This window comes from Lynx rufus, unplaced genomic scaffold, assembly GCF_022079265.1.
Source record: "Lynx rufus isolate CCGP_SWC_20201006 ecotype Redwood Valley unplaced genomic scaffold, mLynRuf1.p SCAF_2, whole genome shotgun sequence".
Classification (NCBI taxonomy): domain Eukaryota; kingdom Metazoa; phylum Chordata; class Mammalia; order Carnivora; family Felidae; genus Lynx; species Lynx rufus.
In genome coordinates this window covers 51633135-51661133 of record NW_025814834.1, presented here as the reverse complement: position 1 = coordinate 51661133, position 27999 = coordinate 51633135, and the positions used below count along the sequence as shown (strand labels likewise).

Genomic DNA, 27999 nt, shown 5'->3' with positions numbered 1-27999 from the left:
AGATCCGTTTTGTGAATCACTGATTTAAAAGAGGAATTATGTAATTTGGCTTTTATGAAAGCATTTACTCATTATAGTGGTATTTGGAAGGGTTCAGTAATAGAAAATAATATCATGATTTTATAGTACAAAGAATAAATAATTTTTAAGAGACAATAATCATAAGTTCCTAGAGAATATGCATTATGGATGAGAATATGCATTATGAATACCAAATATGATCCAAATGCAAAAGGAAGCATTATTTTATTTTAGTATTTACAAGCCCTCCATCCCAGGTCATGGTTTTCGTGGAATTGGAATTGATTGCCCAAAATTATATAATTAATTATATTCAGTTTGTATTAAAATAACTAATTGTCTCAAGCCTGTTAGCATGACACTTGGTAAAAATTAATTCTCCAAAAGAAACTGAGAAAATATGGGCCATCATCATGGGCATAATAGCTCATGTTTTAAGCAATTAGTGAAACTTTCCTAATGTTTAACTTTTTAAAACTTTTTTTAACCAGGAATTTCAGGCACACTATAACTCTGATGTCAGGTGAAAAATATTTGACCTATCAACCACATGAGAGTCAATAGAACTTCACTGTTTTATTATATATTTTTTTATTTTATTATTTATTATATATATTATATATATAATTATATTTTATTATATATATATATTTCCATCCTCAGATAACTTCAACAACATGAAATAAAAATTCAAATTATATGCTGTCTTTTCAACTGTCTGAATGAAGATGGACTATGGATGGAATAAAGGAAAGAAGAATCAGGAAAAACACAAGAATTTTCAGAGAGCATTAATTGCATTAATTGACTCATTATATATGTTTCTTTTTACTAATATTGTCCCACACCAACTCTGGGTTTGGCCCTGTGACTTTTTGACTTTTACAATGGGACAGAACAACTGACTCAATTCAGACTCAATCAGAGCCTTGAAAAAATGTTTGTGAGTTTCTGTTTCCTCCATAGTTTCCTGTTGTTACTACGAAAAAAATATCCAGGCTAGTCTGCTAGAAAGATATGTGAGATACATGAAGGAAATTCAAGTCATGTAACCCAAGGTCCTCCTCGGTCAGCCAGTTCACAGCAAACCTATGATCTGGCTACAGATGCAGAAGAAAGCCCATTGAGATCACAGAACCACTCAGCTGATCTATAGACTCATGTCATTTTAAGCCCCTATGCTTTAGGAAGATTTATAAATAGCAATCACTGATACAAATGTCTTCAGCATTTGAAAGACTGTCCCGTGAAAGAGTTTGGATCTTTCTTGGTCCAGTTCTACTAAGAGAGAAAAAAAGTTTATATTGACCAAAAGACAGATTCCCATTTAAGAAAGTACTTTCTAACAAGTTATGGTTGTTCATGGAATGGGCTACAGGCACTGAATTTGCTGATTCCGGAATAATTCAAGTTGGGGCTAACACGAACGCATTTTATTCATTCAACAAGTTTGTTTCTTAATTTTTTCCTTGAATGCTACAAAATTATATACAGATTCTATAATCTGTATATTATAGTGCATTGGAGAGTATATTGGTTTTCTCATTCTCAATTAGTATTACAAACAAGAAACAAGCTACCCATCCTTATAGCAATCCTCTTGGATATGGCTGCCAGAATTTTCAGCCAAGACTTACTGGCCATCATTCACCCTGAAAATGGAGCAATCCCCATTATGTAGACCTAACTAAACAAATTATTAATTCTATCATTCATTCATTTCAAGGGTCACCAGTTAGCAATCTGTAGCTGGATTTTGTTTAGACTCACTGTTTTTAAAAATGTGAAACTAAATGTTTTCATTTCCTATCTACCATAGTTCCCAACACCTCCTATTTCATACATTCACAATACTGACTTAGTCTCTTTTTGAAGCCTATGCAAGTGCTTATTTGTCACACACATTCCACCAAAATTTATGGGAAATACAAAGATGAATTCAATATTAATTACAGCCTCAGAAATCTTACAGGTTTTTTTTTAGGAGGGTTGACCTCCTTACTCAAGTAATTATAATAGGGATGAAGCGATATGTGCAGTAAAAGAAATCCAGATAAAATGACATGAGATCTCTGAGTTAGAAAAAATTAGGTGCAGCTGAACTGAGCAGCATATGCATAATTAGTGGGCACAGAAATCTGCAAGAGTCTCTTTTTTCTCTTTCATGTTGATCCACAAAAATATCATCACTGGAATAGCTATAACCATTTGGAATCTTCATTAGAGGAGATATCTAACAAACAGGTGGTCCCAGATTGTCACATTTCTCTACTTTCATCCAAATTTTGATTGAATTATATAACTCAAAAATGACTTTGACCTAGTAGGATTTTCCTTTCCTTCCTCAATTAGGATCAAAAAATTGCCACATTTGTACATTAAAGATACTGACATGCTGTTTTTCATTACTTGGTCTCCAAACAATTTGTTCCAAGCTCTTTGATCCTTGAAAATGTCAAATTAAATATTAATATTTTTAAAGCTGAAGTGGTGATTTTCATAATAAAAGTCCTTGACTTTCAATGCCTGTAAACAACAGGTTAATAAATACATAGTATTTTAATACCTGTCTTAACAAACAACTCTCCTAAAAATAATATCTTATGATGCTAAAGGCTGGAGTGACTACAAATGGTTACCAACTTATCTCAGAATTAGTGTTTCTCCATAACAAAAAAATATGGCTTTAATGGAGCAGTTTGGGGATGTTATGAAGATGACAAATCTCAAAGTTTTATCATCTGCTTCTTCAAATGCACTGTGACTTGCTGCATTCACTTCCAGCATTTCTGGTTCAGGAAATGTTGGATTTTCCTCAAGCAGAGCTCATGGCCAAGTGACCTTAATCAAATACATAAATAAACGGAAGCTTTCCCATGAGAACTAACTATCACAATTATGTCATGTCCAGTCACAGAACTGAAGAGACTGGGTTTATAAATACTGCAGACCTCTTTAACTTATTCAATTTTGATAATCCTATAGGTCACCTTAATCTTATTACTATGATTTTTCATTGCTTTTAACCTAAACACTATATGTAATAGACTGATTATTCCAAATATAAAATTTTCCAAAACCATTAAATTATCTAGTATATCATTTAACCTGCATAACCTTTATTTTCTTATTTCAAGCATTACAAATCTTTGAAAAGCTATTTCTAAATCATGAACACAATGTCTAAGATAAACACAACTATCACCAAACTTCCCTAGGTTAACAAACAAAATTTGTGTAGTTCCTGAGAGAGAGAAACTTTGTTGTGTTTTAATCTATTCTCTGTTCCTGGATCCATACCCAAATTATAAATTGTGGATTTACTACTTCTTTAAGGAATTGCTCTGAAGATTATATACCTGTAAACTTTATTAAAAATACACTAGGGGCACCTGGATGGCTCAGTTGGTTAAGTGTCCAACTTTGGTTCAGGTCATGATCTCACAGTTAGTGGGTTCAAGCCTCCCGTTGGGCTCTGTACTGACAGCTCTGAGCCTTGAGCCTGCTTCGGATTCTGTGTCTTCCTCTCTCTCTCTGCCCCTCCCCTGCTTGCACTCTGTCTCTCTCTCTCTCTCTCAAAAATAAATAAACATTAAAATAAATAAATAAATAAATAAATACACTAAAATTTTAATAAACAGCAGCTCTTAATATTAACATTAATAGCTACTGCTATTGCCGCTGCTGCTGTTGCTGGTGATGGTAAGTTTATTGGAGGTAGCTTAAATTTGTGTTGATTATGGAGGAAGTAATACCAGCAGGAGTAAATTACTTATTGCCTGACTTTAAAATGTATAACAAATTATGGTTTATCTACTGGTGATGACCACTTAAAAATTAGAGCTATTGTTATCACAACCGAAGAAAAAGAAAAGGCAGAGTTATGTCTGATAACTTGCATGATAAACATTACCGTATGTCTTACACTCATATTTGTTTGTTGTTTTGCTTTATCTTTGTAGTCAGTCCATTTTAAAGATCAACTTGTGTCTGTTACTTGCCTTATAAGTCATGCAATGACCTTTAACCAGCAGCAATAACATCCTGATGTAAACAATAAAAAACTAATTTTTAATAAACATGTCTATTATAAAATATAACTGTTCTTCTATTAACTAATGTTGTGCCTGATAGTGTCATAAATGGTAAATTCACTTCACTATGTCTATTTTCCAGAACTATTTTTCCTTTCATAGCAAGGGGAGAATAACTTAAACATAATTATTTTTTTCTATCAATTAACTGTCACATAAAAATCATCACTTATTTAAAAGAAAAGCCATTAAACTAAATTTCCAACATGTAACTATGTAACCATGAGGGTATATTCATCTTTTTCTCTTTTTTTAATAAACAAATTCATAGTCACCTTTATTTTAGAGCCAAAAAATGTTAAAACATTTTCATAAATACAGAATTTTATTATATTTTGGATTTGATTTACATAGAACTTCTTCCTTTGAGAAAATTCATTCCATAAAAAAGGTATTTAACACATTATACTACTTCATCAGCTCGTACTTAGTTTTATTCTATGTAATTATTTTTCACTCTGATGACTTGTACTAAATATATTCCTGTCTAAAGTATGTGTTTCCAGTGAGAGGAAGGTGTTAAAAAGAGGATTAAATTACAGAATATTATAAATACTTAAATATTAATGAGAAAAAATCCCAATGTCCAACAATGTATGACAATTACTTTAAATTTTAGAGTGCTTTGGTATTTTATATCTGTTCAGGTTTTTTGTTGTTCCCAAAACACCGAGGGGAATGGGTTCACAATGTCTGAATAACTTAATACTATCCAAACATTTTACCTAGAAAACTACCGTAAATCTGCAGTCAGTCAGGTATTCTGCCATGTCAACATGTAAAAATCTGAAATGCAGTGTATCCCTTGCGTATTAGCAACTTCTGGTTTTGCTGTAACACTGATGTTCATGCACTGAACTTAAACATGGAAATAGAGGTGCTTCAGTGGCTCAGCTGGTTAAGCATCTGACTCTTGGTTTCGGCTCAGGTCATGACCTCAGGGGGTGAGATGGAGCCTGGCCTCTGGCTCCATGCTGGGTGTGGAGCCTGTTTGAGACCCTCTCTCCCTCTCTTCTGCCCCTCCCCCACTCATGTGCACACTCGCACACATTCTTTCTCAAAAAAAAAGTGGAAACATAAAAATGATTACACTCCAAAAGGTGTAGCATTTTAAATATGTAACAGATATTTTATGCTATTCCTCTATAAAGCATAGATCACAACCTTGAAATTAGAAATCAGATATATCAATAGGTACTAACCATCCCCATTAGGTCCACAAAGAACATTAGGATCTGTCTTTCTTTTCCTGGCCTTTCTTATTTCATCTTTCTGCTTTCTCCATCTCTATGTGAAGAGAATACGCCTGCCAAAAGCACACTCAGAATTCCTCTGCTAACAGATACTTGTAAAAATAAGAATTTTGAAAAGGCATAAAGAGAAGAAACAGCATGTTCTAAATGCTGTGAAGATCTCAACACAATTTTCATTAGTCTCAGGCCCTGGCAGAAATCTGACTTGCACTTTAATGTCTCAGATACTGGATGCATAGACCAGTTCTCAAATCTAGGGCTGATGAACAATTATTTGCATATTTTGTTTGTGGCATTTTGGTGCTACTTCTAATGGAAAGTCACCACAAAAACAGCATCCATTTTGAACACTGAAGCGGTTCAATAGGTTGTTAGTTTCAAAGAATACTAAATAAGGCTTAACATGTAAGAAAAGTTTCAATTCAATTTATTTGTTTAATTCATTTTTTGCCTACCTACTTTAAGAAAAAATTTGAAGCAATAAATGGAAAACAATACACATATAATAGAATTTGATAAAATAAAATATCAAATCGAGTAGGAGATGATAATAACAAAAACCCAGACTTAGACTTCATGGTAATGGATTTATATAAGAAATGTTCTCACTGATGCAATTTTATTAGGAGAAACAGATTTTTCTTGATATAAACGTTAAATGTTTATTTATCCCATGAGAATATAGAAAGTTCACTAAGCAATACGAATATGCAATAAGATGGAAGAATCTTCAGCAACTGTTTTGCTGGAGTTATATAAAGGTAATTGATTTGAAATATATTAGAAATTGACTAATCTATTTATATAAAGAAATAAATTATTATTACCAGAGATAAAACTCAATGGTAACACAGAAAAAGAGGTTTTTTTTAAAGTCTAATACAATGTTTCTTTCTCTGTGGGATGCCTTTAATGTCAAGTGTTTATTCACATCTTGGATTTTAAGGTTCTGTATAATTTTATTTGCTAAGTACTGAGGAACAAACTTTGTGATGCATATTTAAAAGACATTAATATACAGTCTGTGATAGTATTTCCTTCCTGGAAAATTATAAAATCTAAAGAATTTCTCTTGAGGAAAGGAAGAATCATTACTTTTCTGTAGTTTCTGAGCTACAGGAACGTCTACAGGCAGAACCACAAAGTGTGTTTGAGATGCACCATCTATATATTCTCAGGGCTGAGTGGTCAGTCTCACTGATCCCAAGTTCCACATGATATGCATAAAAGAGATCCCATAAACCCACCTTGGCCATAAAATAAACTTTTCCTTTGTTCCTTGCCTCACAGACCTGGTGTGAAAATATATATCTAAAATTTCCACAAAATACTTTTAAAACATAGATTTGCTAACTTAACTAGGTGAGACGATTCAGCAGAATCACCATTGCAGGAGACACATTCTTAGAGGCAAAATCTAAATAATATGTAAGATTTCTCCCAGTCTCCCCAGTAACATATCCAGCCATGGAATTTCAACATCTATCATCTGCTCTGACACCTCTCAACTAACTTTTTTACATTTGGATGACTTTTCCTGTCTGAAATTTAGGGAGATTATGTTAATTAAAAATTCATGTTCATTCAGTCTCAAAAATTAAATTAAAAAATAAAATATTGCTATTCTCTATCAATTCACTAAGGTGTCAGAATTAGTCATCATTGAAAGCTGTCTTATTATAATTTTTCAGGACATTGTCACCTCCTTTTTGGCACCCATCATCTGCCTGTGCCATAGTTACCTAGGTGTATGCTAGATGACATGTCATGTGAAGGCAGTTACAATTTGTGTTTCGTTATCATGTCTGACCTTCCCAGTGCAGTCAGCCAGATCTAGACACTTATAATCAATCAGAGAAGGTCAGGTGAATTGAATTAAGGCTGTGGATTCTGGGGTGCTTAGTGAGTTAAGCGTCTGACTTCAGCTCAGATCATGATCTCACAGTTCCTGGGTTTAAGCCCACACTGTTAGTGTGGAGCCTACTTGGGATTCTCTCTCTCTCCCCCTTTCTCTGCCTTTCCCCCACTCGCACTGTCTCTCTTTCTCAAAACAAACAAGCAAACAAAAAAGCTGTGGGTTCAACTGAAGAAGAAAGTAGTCTGTATATAAAATTTTGAATGGTGTCAATATGTCAGATATTTCCCCAAAAAATCCCAGACTGATCTCCTTTAATAACTAAAATTCTAAATGAAGTGTTTATAAAGTCAAAATATTATTTTCACAAAATTTCTGTTAAACTTATAACTAACACATATAAAAGAGTCTAGCACATATAAAAGGTAAGCACTAATTTGCTTATCAAGTGGATTGAGAACCAGTATGCAAATTCCTTAGGAAGTAGGGTACAAAGAAGTACATATTGAGAAGGAAAGGTCTAGTACATGGATCTGACCAAAAAAGCAGACTTGAGAAAGATATCTCGATGTGAGAGGTGGACGGTTCAGTAATAGCCCAAGGAGACAAGGGACCTGAGAAACGAGGCCAACAAGGAAAATGAAGTGGGGCATGGGATAAGGACATCAAATGCCAAAAACAATCTTAAACCACTTCCTAACTTGCTCAAAAGTACAACTCGCTATCAGAAAGCCAATGCTGTGTTTTACTGAAGAATATCCAACAAATTTCTCTGGGGAATTATATCTAGTCATTTGAATGCTTTATTAAGGTACTCTCCACCTCCCGTTTCCCTCATGACAATCATATCCTGAGAAAAGCAAAGCCAGCTGTCAGTGTGCCAATTGACCAATCAATTCCGGCCTGACATCTGGCCTTACCCTGTTTTCAGTCAGCAACCATTTCTGCACTTATTGAAACAGTTGACTGAGTGAAAGGAGGTCCTCTCTGGCAGCTATGTTTTCTCTTCTAAGTCACCAGGATCATGAAGCAATCATTTGAATTTAGCAAATTGTATTCTAATTATTCGGGTAAAGAATCTCAACATCTTTATATGAAAAAGAACAGAAGCACAGATGAGTTGCCATCTCCTGTGAGTGGCACCTAAGCACAGAATTCAGCACGAGGGGATATGGGCTCGCCATAACCAGTGGTGAAGTACCACCTGCTTCAATCGCAACAGCTTCCTGATGGGGTAACATAATAAAGATACTGGCTAAGTGGATTTGACTTTATCCAACATAATCTTGCCTTCCTGAATTTCTGCAGGTGCCTTCTTTTAATGGTGCCTCAGTAGAGTTGAGTTTGGAATTATCCATACTACTGTCAGATCTTTTGAAGTCACACATGCACTTGGGAGAAAATAGATATTAATTACATAACACTGAGAGATTTTTTTTCAGAAAATATGGCAGGTGGATTCAAATTCTGAGGGTCAGTTTGGATTTTTGGTGACTTATTGCCATCAGTGCATACAATGTACAAATGTATATTTGTGTAGACATAGATTATATTAAATCCACACATACATATTCAAATATCATTTATCTTCAAGAGAAGGCTGTAAAAGAGATTTGAGCTAGCATTTTTTAAGCTTTACAAAAGTATACTGTTGCTACTAATAATACTATAATAATGCTTTAATAAATGCATAAAATATGTGCCTTAAGGCCCACTCTTACGCATTATGTGACAATCACAGAATGCCAGGAATTCCATCCATAAACTTCTATTATCCTGTAATTAATTCTAGATCAACAACCAGTGACTGTAACTTGACTTTAACATTTAGTTTTACTAACATGTAGTATCTCTGCTCTGGTTCGGATATTATTTTGGAGGAAGTACAACATTGATAAATAATTAACTTCTTTTTTTAAAATCTTCTGTCTTAAGAGGCAGAAACTGTGTTGAATTTCTATCTTCTTTATTTTTTTTTAAATTCCTAATTCTGAATTCTAAAGTACATAATAAATAACTAAAGAATCAAGGGTTAAGAAGTCAGTGAAGAAATTGCTGCTCTCTAGAGAGTGAGTCTCCCCCCAAAATAAAACCTTAGCTCAATCTGTTACACTGTATCTACATATTTTCTGCCCACAAATTTCACCACAGTATAAAATTTTTCCTGTTGCCCTATTGTTTCCTAAACTGCAGAAGACACTCCTGAACTAGGTGTAAAATGTACACTTTAGTATAGTAGCCATCAAGTTCAAATTTGTCTTCCCACGTTACTGCAAAAAGGTATAGCATTTGCTGCACTAAAACACTATCTCTGAGTGCAATTAGTTGAAATAACCAAGCACAGTATTTCCAACTTAGAGGGCTGTGCAACCATTAGAAATAGCAACGGATTGCATAATGTTGTAGAAGTTTTTCCAGTGCTATGTCATTCATGCGCTTGAATAGCTAATATGTTTTTTAAATAAATTTTGAGGAGTTGATAACAGTTTGTGCACAGAGTTTCAGAAAATAGAAAATAAAAGGACTCCTTGGGTATGCATGAAGTTAAACGTTAGACACACTGTACTGCTTTGCTGTAACTTAGTGCCAGAATTCCCAAGTTAAGGATGAAGAAGAGAAATTATTTTTCCTGACAACCCTGGAGCCAACTGGGGTGTAGCATTACTTACCTAAAGATGGGTCTTTGGAGATGTTTCTTCCTGATTGTGACATGGTCATCCATTTAAAGGTAAAAGTTTAACTTCTTCCTGGAAACCACTCCAGAAATCCAGGGAGGCAATGTAGAAGTCTATTCTGCTGCAAGGAGCCCAGAAGGAAAAAGTAGTTTCCTCTTTCTCTTTTTGGGTGCTGGGAGAAAACTTCCCTGCTCTCTGCCAGCTGAGCAGTGTGTCCATAGAGGCCACATAAGACAGGCACGTTGGGGCACTCCCCCACAGAGCAGGGTGTGCAAAAACCACCGACAGTCACGTTGATACAGGCAGGAGAAGCACACAGGACCCTCGGGAACAGAAGGAAACAAACAGACAACTTCCTACTCTAGTGGCACCCAGGTAGGAGCGCCCTGAGTTAGTGCAGCCAAGAGAGCAGTCCTTCCACATGCTGGTCAAGCTCTGGAAAGCTAAGTCCCTCCCTGTCTTTAAAACTGCCTGATCTGAGGCTCAACTTTTTTCTTCAAAATAAAAGTTGTACAGCTGGTTCAGCAGTCCCATGTGAGTACCCTCTGGAAGTTTGTTCTGTTAAAATAAGAACTGTATACAAATTAATGAAAGAAGATGGGCTCAGACTGTGTGACTGGCTCTGCTTCAAACGATTATAATTATTTTACAATATTGCTTTTATTCACACTTTGAAGTGTGGAGACCGCTCGTGATTTTTGGCACTCATAGCCCAATAACCTACACTTGGCTGAAGTCAAAGTTACAATTTCAACTGATAGAAGCCCATGTGAAGCTGGCCAGAGCTACGAGAGTTAGAAAAACAAAAATTGCTCAATTCTATCAGTGACAATGTGCCCAGATGTCTGTACCCAGAGTAGCTTTCCAACTAAGTGGGGACACTGAAAAAAACATATGAAAACACATGCACACAAATACACACACACTTTTTTAAGGCCCCTAAACTCCCTGGGAACCTAAGGTGGTTTTTGTTTTGTTTTGTTTTTACTATGTGATCAAATTTGAATTTTAAAAATAAAAAGAAAGAAATGTAGGTATTAGAGAGAAGTTGTAAACGGCCGAAAATAAATGACATTAAAAATTGTTTTACTTGGAAGCCTTAGACTCATACTGCAGGAACTCCTGTTCTAGTCACAGATAGGATGAACCCTCACATTTTAATATAGTGTATTTTGGAGACATTTCTATATCTGAATTACTAACAAAATTCCTTCTCAATCAATAGTGTCATGAGATTCCAGGCCAGAAGTTTGGTATGTAATAAAATAAACCATGATTAAAATGTTTTTAAAAAGCACATGTAATAAAAGGCAGGGGAAACTGAGAAACACTCGTGCCTCTAGTTGAATCATCAAATAAGGGTCAAATGACACAAAGGAGTTTATGACCTATATGGTCGCGATCTGAAATTCTTAGCACTTTCTAAATACCTTCAGCGGGAGCAAGAGGTATTTTTTTGTTTCGTTTTGTTTTTGTTCTCTCAAAGGAAAGACAAATAAGAGAGTTACAAAGAAAGAAATCACTGATTACATGGAGCACATTTCTAACACGTACTTTTTTTTTTTTCATCTTTCTGATGATGTCAATCTGAGACAGAATTGAGCTAAAAATAATAAATGGGTTCTGGTCCTAGTTTTATCATGAAAATGTGAGCCATTGTTGGAAAAATTCTTGACCTATCTGAGCCCAAGTTTTTGTACTTATGAAGTTGCTATATTAATTGAATTCTATGTTCCTTTCCAGCTTTAATGGTGGTATCATGCTATCTATAAATATGATTAGTTTGCTTCTTGCGAAGGATCTAGCAAAGAAGTTATGATGCCTAGTACTCCAAAAATATATGCTTATATGTAAAGTTATAAGTAAAGAAATCCTAAATAAAAAGATAATTTTATATTGTATGTATCTCTGTGGATATTACATATTTACTTAAAGACATCTAAATCAATGTTCCCTTCACCATCAATAAGCATCCAATCATAAATTCACATGTGTGTGATACTGCAGTTAAATCTGGAGACCATCTATATGCAAACTAATATGCAGACCTTTGGAATAAATGCATTATTATAACCATGTGCCTTGGCTTTCTTTGTATAGGAAGGCACATAAGAAATAACATGCTACGCAGGTCTTCTGGAAGGATTTTTGTATTTATGGGTAGCAGACAATTTCTGTACTCATGGTTTATTTATAATACTATTAATTTAGCATAAATACTCCTGAGGGCCAACCCAAGAGAATAGTAAGCTCATCAACTTTTAAAATTAATTTTCCTTTTGTCTACTTTTGAATTAGAAAGGTGAAATGATTTTTTCATTTACATGATGAAGGAACTCACCACAAATACTAGGAAACAGCCAGCCAAGGGACAGCTCAAAGGACAAGCCAAGTATGAAATCTAACTTGAGGCTCAAAGGTTTAATTATCAACTGCAGAATCTGACTGTTGTTAAATTAATTATAGGAAAATAATATTTTTGCTCCACATTAAGTTTATATTCTTTTTGCTCTTTAGCTATTAAGGTAGAAAGCTCAGCTTCCCATTTATATCAAGTGCCATTATTTAAACCCAATATAAAAACCTAAAGAGCCATGAGAAAATATTGGTAAGTTAAATATTCACTGGACACAAAGAAAAATATGTATTTCTTAAATATTTTTGTAAACTTTCTATCAAAGAGCATTTAAATTTAACACTGGGAGAAAAGTTTGCTTTATTAAGTTATTCAACTCTAATGTAGTATTCAATAAGATAAAAGGACTCCACTGTTGTTGCTCAAATTACAAATTATATTCCTCAAATGGACACAATTATAGTTATATTTAAATAATAAAATACTAAAATTTATTATATCAATAACCAGGTCAACTCTCCTATAAAATAAACCAAATACAACTTATTATGAATATTTTTTCCCTGGGGGTAAGGATCAGAAATGTTGTTTATATTTTTCCTGTTATGGTAAACTCTCTTTCAGTGTGACCTTGCCTAACACTTTCACCCACACCTCCTGCTCTCACGTGTGCTCACTCTGTCTCTCTCACACACACAATTTCCCCCACTCAGCACTGTTACAGACTGTCATAACAGGTGTTTAATAAATATTCCTTAAGTTAATTTGTTAAAATGTTCTGCTGAAACACACCAATGTATCCAACATAAGCCATGGTGTGTGACAAAAAACAGATTAGCTCCATGACTTTCCCAAACAAGTGAATATGAAATGTGTCATGGTATTTTGTGTTAAGCATCTTGGAAAATAAGTAAGATTTACTTTCCCTTATTTTTTTAATGTTTGTTTATTTATTTATTTATTTATTTATTTATTTATTTATTGAGAGACAGAGCATGCGAGCAGGGGAGGGGCAGAGAGAGAGGCAGAGAAAAAGAATCCCAAGCAGGCTCTGCACTGTCAGCACAGTTTTTTTTTTCATTGTAATTGTCTGTTCTATAGTAATAGCCTGTTCTATAGCTCTGTTTGTTATATGTAAGTGCCAAAAAGCATGCAATGATAGAAAAATTATGTAATACTAATGGCAGCCCAAGAACTGGAATATGAATGTATCTACAGGTTATCACTTTACCATATAAGTCTAATCAAATATCAACCTGAAACAAAGTGTACTTTTTTCTTACAGAGTTTGTTAAATGCAATATTGTAAGTTATATAGTTAAGTGAGTTTTAAATTAAGTGGAGAAGTGAGAAAGAAATGCAAGACAGAAAGGATCAAATGGCATTTTAGATTTTATCACTATATACATGTAATATCACTTAAATAAAAAAAAATGATTCTTTCACTCTTGCCTCTCTGCTTTCCCTCCAGGTGAGCACTAGCCCTGTGTGTGATCGGAATGTCTCCTATACCTAATCTTTAGTTCAGTAGTTCTCAGTCCTATTTATTTTTGACACATCATACATGAAAGATATGTGAATATGATACTCTATCAGAAAAGTACTTAAATTTTGATGAAAACAAAAAAAGGAAAATGTAGGCACTGCCATAATTTTCCTTCAACATATAAATATGGAATCTATAAAGTGAAACACCACTTGGTCAACTGTACCATGAGATAATAGAACGGAAACTATTCTCAATGTGCCAACCATAACTCTACCCCTTTAGAACTGGGCAAAAAACTTTTGTGTGTAAGTGCACAAGACTGGTATCATTTAGAGATAACCCTAAGTTTAATGTATCCTTTTAAGGTAATTCATTTGCAACCTTCAGCATTTTACTCATATTTTATAATAAATTTCCTGCTACAAGTTTTTACAACTGATTACAAAGCTAGTTCATAGGTGGTAGAGTTGGAATTTGAACTCAGATGTCTCCTTCTTGAGCCCAAGCTTACCCCTGCTGAGTAGGTTGTCACTTGGTGGGGACTCTGCCACTCAGGTTGCTTGGGTTTTTTCTGGGCTATCTTTCATATTCTTTCTGGGCTATATTTCGTATTCTATTGAGAAAGAGAAGGAGGAACCGGCCACTCTAATGAGTGTCTATTCTCCTAATCCTCTACCCTATTGAAATATCATTGCATTGCCCAGGTGTTCCCAATACTTGCAAAAGCAAGCCCTAGAGAGGGCTCAATGAATATGTTCTCCTAAAATTCAAATGGAAGCACTGTTCTATTACAAAGAGCCCTGGACTAATGTCAAGGAACATATATTTTCACCCTAGGTCTAGCAGTGATTTTTCTCAACTCCCTGTATATCTGTTTCCTTAGCCATCAAACTATGAAGTTGGGCCTTATGATTTCAAAGATCCTTTCCAGCTCTAAATCTTTCTGACTCTATGATTGACCCTGTGATAACATGTCAAGTTATTTAAACTTGGTGTCCAAACAAGAATAAGCTCTATAGTGATTTTTAGCTTTTCTTACCCCCAGTGAGACAATGCATATCACCAGAATACTTTTTCATCCCCATAGTTGTAGGTTTAAAAATATAACACACTACTGGGGCACCTGGGTGCCTCAGTAGGTTAAGCGTCAGACTTTGGCTCAGGTCATGATCTCACGGTCCCTGAGTTCGAGCTCTGTGTCAGCTGACAGCTGACAGCTTGAAGCCTGAAGTCTACTTAGGATTCTGTGTCTCCCTCTCTCTGTCCCTCCCCTGCTTGCATTCTGTTTCTCTCTCTCTCTCAAAAATAAACAAACATTAAAAAAAATTTTAAGCACTTTAAAAAATATAACACACTACTATTCAAATGTGAAAATAAATTGTAGTGTCTCTAGTTGTTCTAATTAAGCTGTTTCCTTTTTTTCTACAGCTTCACTTTGGAACCACTGTCACTGGAATGTAATGTACAGGAAGAAAGGGATTAGTGTCTGCTGTAGTCCTTGTGCAGGAAATGTAAGAGACATTCAGTGGTTATTTGTTGAATGAATGGAACATGAACCAAGTGCCTACTAATGCTATCTCATCATCCTCTTGTACATTCTTTTTCTAAAAACCCAGTAATATCTGCTAAATGTTCAGTCTTTCATATTTTCTCCAACCCACTGTTTTCCTTCAAGGAGGTATTCAAGGAGGCCTTATAGGGAGGTGTGTTTCTATGACTGTAGCATCAGAAAAAGGTGGCCTCAAACGCAAACCTGCAATCCCCTGTTCCCCTTTGTTTTCTCTGGTCTCCGTGACAATGTCCCTTGTCTGTCTGGTCACTTGGTTCTCTGAAAATATCTACTGTTGGAATCTATGGCTATTTTTCTCGGGTGGTTCAATCTGGGAACTATGGTCTTCCCCTTCTGACTGAACCCAATCTCAGCCTTCACTGGTGGTGCAGGATCCTCAAGTGTCAATTACATCCTTCAGCTGGATCTCTGTGGAGGTTGTTAACCTTTTGTTTCCTGTGTGGGATTCCCTGACTCCTCACTATGGGCATGGCAGGCTCATGGCAGATAAACTGCTCCTATCTCAGCAGGACTTCTTGAGCCCTCCATCCCAGAACAGGCACTAAGGGAGGCTTGGGATTGGACACACCATACCACCACTTTTATTCTGTTGTAGCTAAACACACAAAGTCACTGGGAAAATTCTCCGCTATAAGCTTTCACTCAGCTTTCATGGTCCCCACTCTGGTATTTCAGCTCAGAAGTAAGAGATCAAAATATTTTGTCTGATTATTTGCTTAAAACACCTTCTATCCAGGTCCCTTTTTCTACATTTCACCAGGGCAGAAGATACATGCTTTCCCTATCTCAAGTGGCAGAAGATCTCTTATCTCCTAGGTGTCCTCTGTCCACAGTTTATAATAAACTCAATATTCAAATCTACAATCCTGAATCATGTATGTTAGGTAGAGCTACCAGAACTTGGAAAACCCTCTTGGTGTGAACAAAGCCTGGCTTTCAGGACTATTATCTTATGGTGGCTCAAAAGTTCCATTTAGGTACAGTCATATTTTAATTGTGCTTCCCTTTTTTGAGCTTTGTAAGTATCGCATTTTTTTGTAATTGAAGGTTTGTGGCAAATTAAGCAAGTCTATTAGCACCATTTTTCCAATAGCATTTGCTCATTTCACGTCTCTGTGTCACATTTTTGTAATTCTCACAAATATTTCAAACTTTTTCATTATTATTATATTTGTTATGGTGATCTGTAATCTTCAATGTTACTATTGTAACTGTTTGGGGGCACCACAGGCCATGCCCATTTGAGATGGCAAGCTTAATCAATAAATGCTGTGTGTGTTCTGACCGCTCCACTGACTGGCCATTCCCCTTACTCTGTCCTTCTCCTTGGGCCTCCTTATTCACAGAGAACTAGAATTAGAAGTGGAGCCTGAAGATGTGACTGAATTGCTGCAATTTCATGATCAAACTGGAATGGATGAGGAGTTGCTTCTTATGGATGAGCAAAGAAAGCAGTTTCTTGAGAAAGAATCTACTCCTGGTGAAAATGCTGTGAACGTTGTTCAAATGGCAACAAAGGATTTTAAATATTATGTAAACTTAGATGATAAAGCAGTGGCAAAGTTTGAGAAGATTGACTCCAGTTTTGAAAGAAGTTCTACTGTGGGTAAAATGCTGTCAAATAGCATAGCTTGTTACAGAGCATTTGTGAAAGGAAGAGTCAGTCGATGTAGCAAACTTCATAGTCCTATTTTAAGAAATTACCACAGCCACCTCATACTTTCACAACTACCACCATGTAATCAATCAGTCAGAAACCATCAATACCAAGGCAAGACCCTCCATCAGCAAAAGGATTATTACTCTGTTAAAAAGAAAACCACAGGCCCAAGATGGAGTCACTTATTCCAGGCCAAGTCACCAAACCAGGGTTTAATACCTAACCTGATTACAGCTTCAATCTCTCCCAGAAATGTAGTTTTAACAGGTTAGTCAGAAATTTTCTGTTCATCATCCATAAGGTAATCTGTCCTGTGGGCCTTCTCCATCCCTCAAAGGAAGATGAGGTAATCTGCAAGATAAGAGCCCTGTTCTTCCCCCTAAGGGAAAGTGACTTTACCTGAAACAATCCTTTCTTTTCTTTTGCTAATAACTTCTTTGCTGCATCCTCCTTCCTACAAAACCCTTCCTTTTTGTACAACTCCTCAGAGTTGCTCTCTACTTGCTTGATGGGATACTGCCCTATTCACAAATCTCTTAATAAAGCCAATTAGATCTTCAAATTTACTCAAATTTTGTTGCTTACCAACTTGCTGAAAGCTCAGATGATGGTCAGCATTTTTTTAGCAATAATGTATTTTTTCATAAAGGTATGTGCATTGTTTATTTAGACATAATGCTATTGCACACTTAATAGACTATAGAATAGTGTAAATATAACGTATTATGCACTGGGAAAACAAAAAATTCATTTGACTTTCTTTTATCCAATATTCACTTTATCGCAGTATTCTAGAACAGAACTTGAAATATCTGCAAGATATGCCTATATTAAAGTCTGGCTTCTTACTTGTTTTTACTTTCATCTGTGATAAAAATAATCCCACTACCTACACTGCATAGTGCCTCTGGCTGACTGGGAGAAGATAAAATCATTATTTATTAAATGGAAGAGAGATAGCACATTATTCCCATTATTTTATACAGCTTTCTTATTTATTTCAATGGGTGCATAGTGAGTAAATTATACCACAATCTTAACATTGGTCTCACCTATCTGTCCCCTATCTCATTTGCTCTTTACTTCATTTCTCATTGGCCACACTGGCATTTTGTTCCTTGAACACTCCACATTCTTTTCAGCCTCTTTTGCACATACTGTTTCCTTGTCTAAAATGCTATTCCTTCTGCTCATTGTTCAGATTTCAGCTGCAGTTTCACCTCAGAGAGGTGACTTCTCTGACAACCCCATCTGAATTCATAATGCCTACAATACTTTGCTCCCCTATTACTATCATAATCTATGTGTCATAATATGTGCAATTATTTATTTGCAAATTCATCTGTGTAATGATGAAGAAACCGATTCTTCGGGATGTAGTAGCTGAGGAAAAAATCAGAACATGTAACTAACTGTTCCTGACTACCTTAAACATAAATCTAGTCAAGTTATACAAAAATATATTTTTTCTTGTATGCATGTCTGTAAAGGGAAGCAAAATACACCATTCCAAAATATACCTCTTTGGCATATGGATTATCTTAAGCAGGTTATTTTTAAGAAACAGAAGATCCTGGTGAAGCTCAGAAAACTGAGTAGAAGTTACCCTTTTGTAAGAAATATTTACATTTAAAAGGGAAATCCCCATCTGTAAGGTTGTCTCCCTGGCTATACTAGAAAAACGAGGATGCCTAAATCTTTAGAAACTGGGGCACCTAAGTAGCTCAGTCAGTTAAGGGTCTGACTCTTGATTTTGGCTCAGGTCATGATCTCATGGTTTGTGAGTTCAAGTGTCACCCACATCAGGCTCTGCACTAACAGTGTGGAGCCTGCTTGGGATTCTCTATCTCTCTCCCTCTCTCTCTGTCTCCCTCCCCCCCGCCAACGCCCCTCCGCTGCTCGCACACAGGCTCTCTCTCTCTCTAAATAAATAAATAAACATTAAAAAATAAAATAAAACAAATTTCTAGAACCTATTATCAATGGAGAAAGCCTTGACTTAACTCTGCATAACAGTCTTATTTTTGTTTACTGGGCTCTTCCTAGAAGCCTCCTATAACTGACTTCCCACCCCCATAATGTGTCTTTAGCTGAAAATGATACTTAAGTTGATGGCTTTGGCCATTTGGGAGTTACTCAGTTTTTCTGGGTCTCTCCCATGTACCCATGTTACTACACTTTTGTTTACTTTTCTCCTGTCAATCTCTCTTATATCAATTTAATAATTAGACCATCAAAGAACCTACAAAAGAAGAAGAGAAAACTTTTCCTCTTATACAACTGTAAGAACCTAAAAATAGACTCTTACTGATCTCCTGCAATGCTTCAAAACATTTTCTAATACTTACATGTTTCATCTTGAAATGTTTGTCATTATACTTCTTTAAATGAGGAACTCGAAGTAACTGAGAATAAATGCATTGAATATTAAAATTCACAATGCAGCTGATAATCACTTTGGAAATGGTTCTCAGTTTGACCAAAAATGTTTTCTGCCTTGTAGACAAAAAGCAGATTTTACCCTGTTAATAGTTTTAAACTAGATACTTCTGACTTGTGAGTCAGAATTAAAGTTTATTAGCCATTTACTCCATAATAAAATCCATCAAAATTGTTAATTTCTTAAATGAATTCATAAGGAAGACCAGGTTTATGGCTTCAAGTGGCAAGGAAAAACTGTTCCCCAGTTTGTTCCTTCAGCCAGGTATCAGAGTTTCGCCTTTCTGCTTCACAAAGTAGGAGAAATTCCTCTTTGTCATTTAAGTGTGGAAGCAGGTCAGTTAAAGTTTGATTGGCTCCAATTAGCACTCCCACAGGTTCTGACAGCTTAGTTCTGGCAGTAGGACAATTTATTTTGAATAAGCGTGACATTCTGTGAAAACATCAACAACAACAACAAAGGAAATCATTTAAAGCAGATTCTCATAGCAAACACCCACCCACGGCTCACTGTGTAATCAAGCAACATATAAATTCCCTGTAAAAGGAAATGACTATTATATAGTGGGTAGTTAAATAAACATTACAAAAAGGGACCTCCTTAATATAAAATTCCCTTTGAGTCAGAGGACTAAGAAAGCAATGGTAGAACAGGGGCTTAATGATGAATGGATATTCAGTAAGCAGGCGAAGACCAAGGGCAAGTAAAGTGTTTCATCATCCCTAAGCACCAAGCAACAACAGTTGTTCAGAGGGGACACTGTGGCCGAAGCAGTGTGCAGCCGTTTCTGCCATATTAGCCTGCAGAACTGGAGAGGCTCACACCGTCACCTAAGAGGGGTTGTAATGAAGGAAATAACTGATGTGATATAATAGTTCAAAAGCACGTGATTCAGAGGCTTCCATTACCCCTGAACATGCCAAAAATGTTCTTCTCTGCAGTTTTTAGTCAGTGGAAAGTTGTCCAAAGGTAGTTGCATGCTGAGACTTGTTCAGTTTCTCTGCAGCTCTGAAACCTGTCACTAAATCATTAACTTAGCTTCAGTACTGAGTCATCATTACCAGCTTTCCTCCATATTTTAAGTTTGGTTTCAACGTGACTCTAAACTCAGTCAGTAGGTTTTTTTTTTTCAGTGTGTCTTAAATTTCCAGTAATGCCTATGAATAAATGTGCAGAACTACAACCAAGAATGAATTGAATCAGTGTCCATAAATGGAAAATTCCTAAATGCTAACCTATTGACTCTTCAAGCTTTCAGAATTAGACAGCAATAGAGATAATCCTGACTCACATGGACTTTGAATAGAAGCAGTCACTCAGTTTGAATAGAAGCAGTCGCTCAGTTTGCCAAGGCTTTAATAGTACATGTGGTAGGTTCTGTGAAAATAACTCAAATGTATAGAAATAGGTCATTACCCCTACTACCTTTGTAAAACAAAAATGAGTTAGCACAGAGAATAAATACAAACCACATATATTTGTGCCTTTATATCCATTCGTTCATCAAAAGCCTCATTCCATCTTCAGCTTTTTGCTCCACTTCTACTTATGTTCCCCCACGTTATATCCATTGGAATGACCCATCCTAGCAAATCTTATCTCTGGAATTACTATCTTATTTCTCATATCAATATATTATTCCTATCAACTGTTCTGTGACATGCAATAGTTGCCATAATTTATTAGTACATTCATTTAAATTCTAAATTTTAATTCCATTCAGGGTTTAAACTGGTCAGTGAACATTTTCCCAAGCCCAACTAGACATGTTATCAAAGCCCAATACCTGAGAGAATATTAGAAATCAAGTCTATTTTAGAAATTCTGCATCTTTTAAAAAAAATTATGAATCTTCATCTTGCTCTATGGTCTCCCAAAATGGCAATCTTCTCTCATCTGCTCATTTCTCCACCTGGACCAATGCAAAGCATGGGTACCAGAGAGTTGACACGTGTTTATTGATCATTTACTATGTGTTAGGCACAATACTTTTCTACCCACTATTTCAGTTATGCTGCATAACACACCTAAAAGATAGATTCTCTTATCTTCAAGTCACACTCAAGGAAACTAGAGTTGAGAAAAGTTGTATAATTTGACAAATGTTGTACCTCTTGTATGTTACAGTAATGGGATTTGAATCCAGTTCTATTTGATGCCAAAATCTTTGTTCTTAACAAATACTGCCTCTCCATGATCATATTCTTAATTTTAATAGTAACCTTAAATAAAAAGGTATCTTGGATGACCATACCTTAAAATATAATTTTTTAATCATTTTAATGAGACTGAATCCTAGCAACAATTCAGACTTGATTTCAGAGACACATTACTTTGGTTTGAGTTATTCTCACAATATAAGCCTTAAACATGCATGGATCAGTGAACCAAAAAAAGCAGAAGACAAATATGGAATCTTTAAAGTTTAAATTGTACCATTTGTTTGATGTATAATCTTCACTGAACAAAAGTAAACAAAACATTTAGTCAAAATATCACTGAGAAACCCCAGGAAAAAAAAAGCAAGTCAGAGTAAATACATAAATGAGTTGTGGTTCTATCCTCAACATATGGAATGGATCTCCAATAATGAGGTTCATGTAATGAAAGTTTCTCCTTAAAATCATGCTCTCAGCAATTGATATCATTAAAAAATTCACTCATTAATTCTCTACCCTCTCTCAAAAACATTATTAGGTAATTCATCTTCACACACAAAAAACCTGGATGGACTCCATTTGTAGACTTGTAAAGCTCAGAGTTGCCTATGAGATTACCTAGACCCTACATTCCACTACAAGGATAATATTGATAACTGCTGCCATTTATTGGACACATATTACATACCAGTCACTGCTGAGTGTTCTACAAATCCTATTATATAGAATTCTCCTGAGGAAAACCTGGGATGGGAATTAGTATCCCTCTTTTAGAGAGTCCAGGACTGCTTTCCTCCCTAGCTCATGCATTTATCTACTAACACCTCCCTTGACTGGGGCCATCTAATATGATTTGCTTTGATTCCCTTTCTCTGCTCCTCACAGCCATTCTGCATTTTTATCCTCATTCTTTTCTTCTGCTCCTGTTGTATTAACAATTTTCTTTTCCAATAATGAGCTTCAAGTATACTACTGATTCTAACTTTCTTAAATTTGTGGAAATTCTGTACTTATCTTTCTCAATTGTTCTGCAAATATAGAATATTGCTGCTGTTTTGAATGTACACATTGTTTCAGTATAGAAGTTCATGGACATCAATTTTTTGACCTTGAGTTAGTGAGTTATTTGTTATAAATAGAATTGTAGGCTTCTGGAATCTGAAAGGACCTTCAAGGTTAAGCTAGTCACTCTCCCAACCATTGCAGAATTTCTCTTGCTTTTCCTGTCAGAGGGGGCTTACTCACAAGTGCCCCTGAGGTATATGAAGTGAATATGCCATTCCCTTGATCTCCATCCCCAAGAACTTCTTATGAGAATTGCATCTTGTTGAATGCTATTTATATTTAAAGATAGAGGCTTTTCTTATACTAACTTCTTTATCTTGTATATAATCAAAGAAACAACATGGTTCCAACAATGGAGGGAAAAATGGCTGTGTTGGGCTTACCATTTGATTTCCAATGCAGCAACTACCAATGCATATTGAAAGAGTAAATTTTTGTTTTAGGTCAATTTTTGCTTTAAACTCTACATTTAAATATAACACGGCTTAATTTCATGGGCCAATATGACAAAGGTTGTACCTGATGTTAGGAGAACAATATTGTTTAAACACAGGCATTGCCTCCAAGGAACTCAAGTTTAAAAGGAAAAAAAATAATAATGTACTTTTAAAGGTAATTTCAAAACAATTTAATAAATGGATTCATAAAATAAATAAAAGGGACAAAGGAAGCTCAGAAGGGAGAGAAAGGAAAAGTCATAGAGGAAATTACTGTTTCAGCAAGGGTTAGTCAGTGAATAGAAATTTGCCAGGGCAGAATTGTTTACTAGAAAGATAAAGTGGAGAGGAGCACCTGGGTGACTCAGTTGGTTATGTGTCTGACTTTGCCTCAGGTCATGATCTCAGGATTCATGAGTTCAAGCCCTGAGTAGGGCTCTGTGCTGACAGCTCAGAGCCTGGAGCCTGTTTCCGATTCTGTGTCTCCCTCTCTCTCTTCCCCTCCTCTGCTTGTGCTCTGTGTCTCTCTCTCAAAAATAAATAAACATTAAAAAAAAGATAAGTGGAGAAAGCCAAGTAAAAGGAAAGTGGAAAAATAACACAGAAGCGTGAAATACCATAATATTTAGAAACTGGTACTGATCCTGGTGTGAGTGAGGATAAAACTACAAGAGGGAGTGACAAGAGATTAAAGTTGGACAATTAAACAGAGGCCAAATCATTTGTGCCATATTGAGAGCTTAGATTACATCCGATAGGCAACGAGTAGTTACTGATTGGCTATAGTCAGAGAAATGGCACCTTCAGTTTTGCAGTTTTAAATCTCTTGAGCAAACTGTGGAAAATATTTTTTAAAAGAATAAATCTGAATGCAGGGATATCAGTAAATAATCTCTTAGATTCTTGGTGAGAGATGATAGTGGTTTAAAGTAAGACAAAGGCATTAACTGGAAAAGAGAGAGTCTAATTACAATATTACAGGATAAAAAGCATAGGGCTTAGTGAATAATTGGGTATACTGAATGAGGAAAAAAAGAATGCTAAGGCAGTACTTTCATTTCTAGTTTGTTATTTGGGGGGATGGTGTAGGAAGACTCAGATCATAAAAAGAATAATGATGAAATGCAAAGAAAGAAGTATGATCAAAGCTTATTGGTGAGGCACAGTGAGTTTGCAATACCAAGGGATGGCCCAAGTGAAGATATTTCATAAGCAATTAGATATTTAAATTATGGGAGAGAAGAAAGGAGTCAGTTATAGACATAAATGTGTATGGGTGGGAGGTGGAGGTATTGCTACACAAATATAAAACTATCAGTGTGGCATGTATTGCTCAGAGAGAACATGTACGTTAGAGGAGTAAAGTCCCAAGAATAAAAACCCTGGCAACTGAAGCTATGGACAGGGAAGAGTATCCAGGTGATGGTGTCAGAAAGACTGGAAAAGTCAGGAGGGAAAGTTTTTCCTACAATAGAAGAAAAGGGTTACTGGTACCAAAGGTACAGAGCAATTAAAAAGAGAAAGTACAGAAATATTTCCATCACAGTTGGCAACATGGAAGCCACCAGAGGCTTTAATGAAAGCAATATCTGTGCTGAAACAATCATATGTTCAGTAAGACAAAAGTTCTGAAATCAAGAAAATCATGAAAGTTGGGGGATTTTTCTAACTAGATATCTCAAACTCACTTCATTTAATGCTGCCTATGGAAAGAAGATATGGGCTAACTTTACAAATATTTGGTGTCACAAAAAAAGAAATATGACCATCTGTTTATATGACAATAGTTTGCTTCAAGAAAGTGTTTTCAGGTTTCTTTTTTTCTGCTTTAATTCCTTGATTTAAAATTTACAAGGAATGTTTTCTTTTGAGAGGACATGTGTAGTAACTCAACAAGAGATATGAATCCAATAAAAGATCAGAACAAAGTTGTCCTATGGCTTTTTAAGCTTGGCATTCCCTTGGATAACCTTTTTGAGTGTGTGTGGTTATTTTATAGAAAGAAAAGATTGACACTGCTGGACCTTCGTATATTATTTAAGCAGCCACAGTATGTCTCCTACGTCCCTTCACCCTTCAGCATTCACTTCCAGGATCCCAATGCTCCTATAATGATTTCTTGATATTCAAGTCTTGAACTACAGCAACCATCTAGAATCAATGTCTATGTATTTGCTTCTCATCTTGATTTCTATAAAAACTTAACTGTGTTCTGTGTTTCACTCCTTCAAACATGAGCCAGATAACCTGACAAAGAAACCATACTGCCAGTGAATTAGCAGATGATAAAAACCTGCTTTTACCTTCCAGAACATGATTATCAAGAACTCTAACGTTAAGTAATTATGATAGATTGATTGGATGCTATTCATTTATAGATGCCTTTTAAATCGTACCACATAGTCAGCTATCTATTCTTCCTAATTTTTTGCAGGCATATATTCCCATTCAATCCTAGTAAATGCCTATTTGTGTCTTCATTCATGCAAAAAAAATGATAAATGCTTACATATTTTCTGTATCATTTTATTTTTTTTAATGTTTATTTTTCAGAGAGACAGAGTGCAAGTGGGAGAGGGGCAGAGAGAGAGAGAGAGGGAGACAGAATCCAAAGCAGTCTCCAGGCTTTGAGTTATCAGCACAGAGCCTGACACAGGGCTCGAATTCACAGACCACGAGATCATGACCTGAGCCAGTCAACACTTAACTGACTGAGCCACCCAGGTACCCCTTTATGTATCATTTTTAAAAAGATAGCTCAAACAAAAATAGTGCTCTTTGGGGAAATGAATTAACAGTATCTAAAATTTAAGGCTTACTTTCAATATGATATAATTTGATTTTTCCAAATTACTCAAATTACCTATTACCCCAACACTATTTCTTAAAAATATCCTTTATTTTCTTCTTTAGTTTAAAATGCCACTTTTACTATACATACATTTAATTTCCATTTTTACTTGGCTTGGTCTCTCTTCTATTCTGTTGATTTTTCTGCACAAATACCCCTCTGGTTTAATTATTGTAGCTTTTAGTATGCTAAAACATTGAGTGTTTAGACAGCCTTCACTCAATTTTTTCTCCTCTCAATAATTTTTTTTCAACACTAATGTATGTTTGTTCTTTTGCAAAAAATTCATTCTTCTACACAATCATTTTGTCAAATGTAGAAAATTCCTAGTCTTGAGTGAAAGATTATTAGGGATAGCAAGAACCAGATTTCTCATGATTGGAGAAGGGAAGTCCACATATGGAAAAGGGTAAGACTAGATTATATCCTGAGGTGTTGCATAGGAGTTTGAAGTACTAATATAAACTATAGATTATGTATATACTATATATAATTCTAACTATGTCCATTGAGAAGGCTGAGAAAGAATGACCAATAGCAATTACAGCAAACACTCAAAGTTTGGTTTCTATATACCACTCAGTAGTAAAAGAAACCAGGATTCCTTATAAAATAGGCTGAATCTAGAATTTGAGGACGGAAAGTATAAGATCAACTTATACTCTTGTACTAGAAAGTAAGGAAACATTCAAACAATGATGGGGATGTACCAAAAAACCCAGCCTTAAGAGTCTCCATTGGTCAAATGTGGGACAATTTGAACACCAAACAAAATAATGATGGTCACATATTGCTACCCATTGAATAAAATAAGAATTCCTGAATCATTATTGATATAAATAATTGATTAAATAAGTTGGGAAGAAAGCTCCTCCTTAAAGTAAAATAACATCTAATAAATACCAAAGGAATGATGGAGCTATAAAATCAATGAATATTAAAACAGTGGGTGAAAGTATAATGAAAAAGAAACAGGATATTGATAGGGATTGCACTGAATATAGATGACTTTAGATAGTATGGACATTTAAAAAAAATTAAATCTTCCAATCTTTAAACATAGGATATTTTTCTATTTATTTGTATCATATTTAATTTCTTTCATCAGTGGTGTTTAGTTTTAAGAAGCCCTGTGACACTTTTCAAAGAAACAGAAAAAACAATCCTAAAATTCATGCTGAGCTACAAAAGACCTCCAATAGCCAAAGCAATCTTGAGAAAGAAGAACAAAGCTGGAGATATCACACTTCCTGATTACAAAATATCATCAAAGTTACAGTAGTTAAAACAGTATTGTACTGGCATAAAGACAGACATGAAGATCAATGGAACAAAATAGAAAGTCCAAAAATAAGTCCACACATATTCAGTCAATTGTTCTTTGACAGGGGTGCCAAGGATACACAATGGGAAAAGGACAGTCTTCAACAAATGGTTTTGGGAAAACTGAATATCTATATACAAAAAAAAATCAAATTGGATCCTTATCTTACACTATATAGAAAAATCAATTCAAAATGGATTAAAGACTTAACTGGCTGTAAAAGACCTAAAACTGTAAAACTGCTAGAAGAAAATATAGGGAAAAAACTCTTTGATGCTGTTCTTGACAATGATTGATTAGATATGACACCAAAAGTAGTGGCAGCAAAAGAAAAACAACTGGTACTACATCAAACTAAAAAGCTTCTTCACCACAAAGGAAACAGCCAACAAAATGAAAAGGTAATGAGACAAAAATATTTGCAAACTTTATATCTGATAAGGGGTAAGTCTCCAAAATATGTAAAGAATTCTTGGGGCAACTGGGTGGCTCAGTCGGTTGAGCATCCAGTTCTTAACTTTGGCTCAGGTCATGATCCCAGGATCCTATGACTGAGCCTCATGTCAGACTCCACACTGAGCATGGAGCCTGCTTAAGATTTTCTTTCTCTCCACTCTGCCTCTCTCCCCCTATCATGATCTCTCTCTCTCTCTAAAATAAATTTTTTTTGAAAAATTAAAAAAAAACAACTAAAAAGAAGTTAAAAAGTTAAGAAGAAAATTCTTCCATATATAACAACATGGATGAACC

At 35.3% G+C, this 27999-nt stretch overlaps 1 protein-coding gene across 4 annotated transcripts in view; it reads right to left on the bottom strand.

The window, feature by feature from the left end:
• PDE1A (phosphodiesterase 1A) overlaps positions 1-27999 on the bottom strand; it is a 323710-nt gene that overhangs the window by 226410 nt on the left and 69301 nt on the right. For 2 of the 4 annotated variants that reach the window (XM_047084615.1, XM_047084616.1), the window contains exon 1: positions 9893-9945. The exons of the other annotated variants lie outside the window; for them this stretch is intronic. In XM_047084615.1, the coding sequence (XP_046940571.1) occupies positions 9893-9945 (53 nt within the window). Of the gene's footprint in view, positions 1-9892; positions 9946-27999 lie in introns of those variants that run through there. 4 annotated transcript variants of the gene reach the window in all.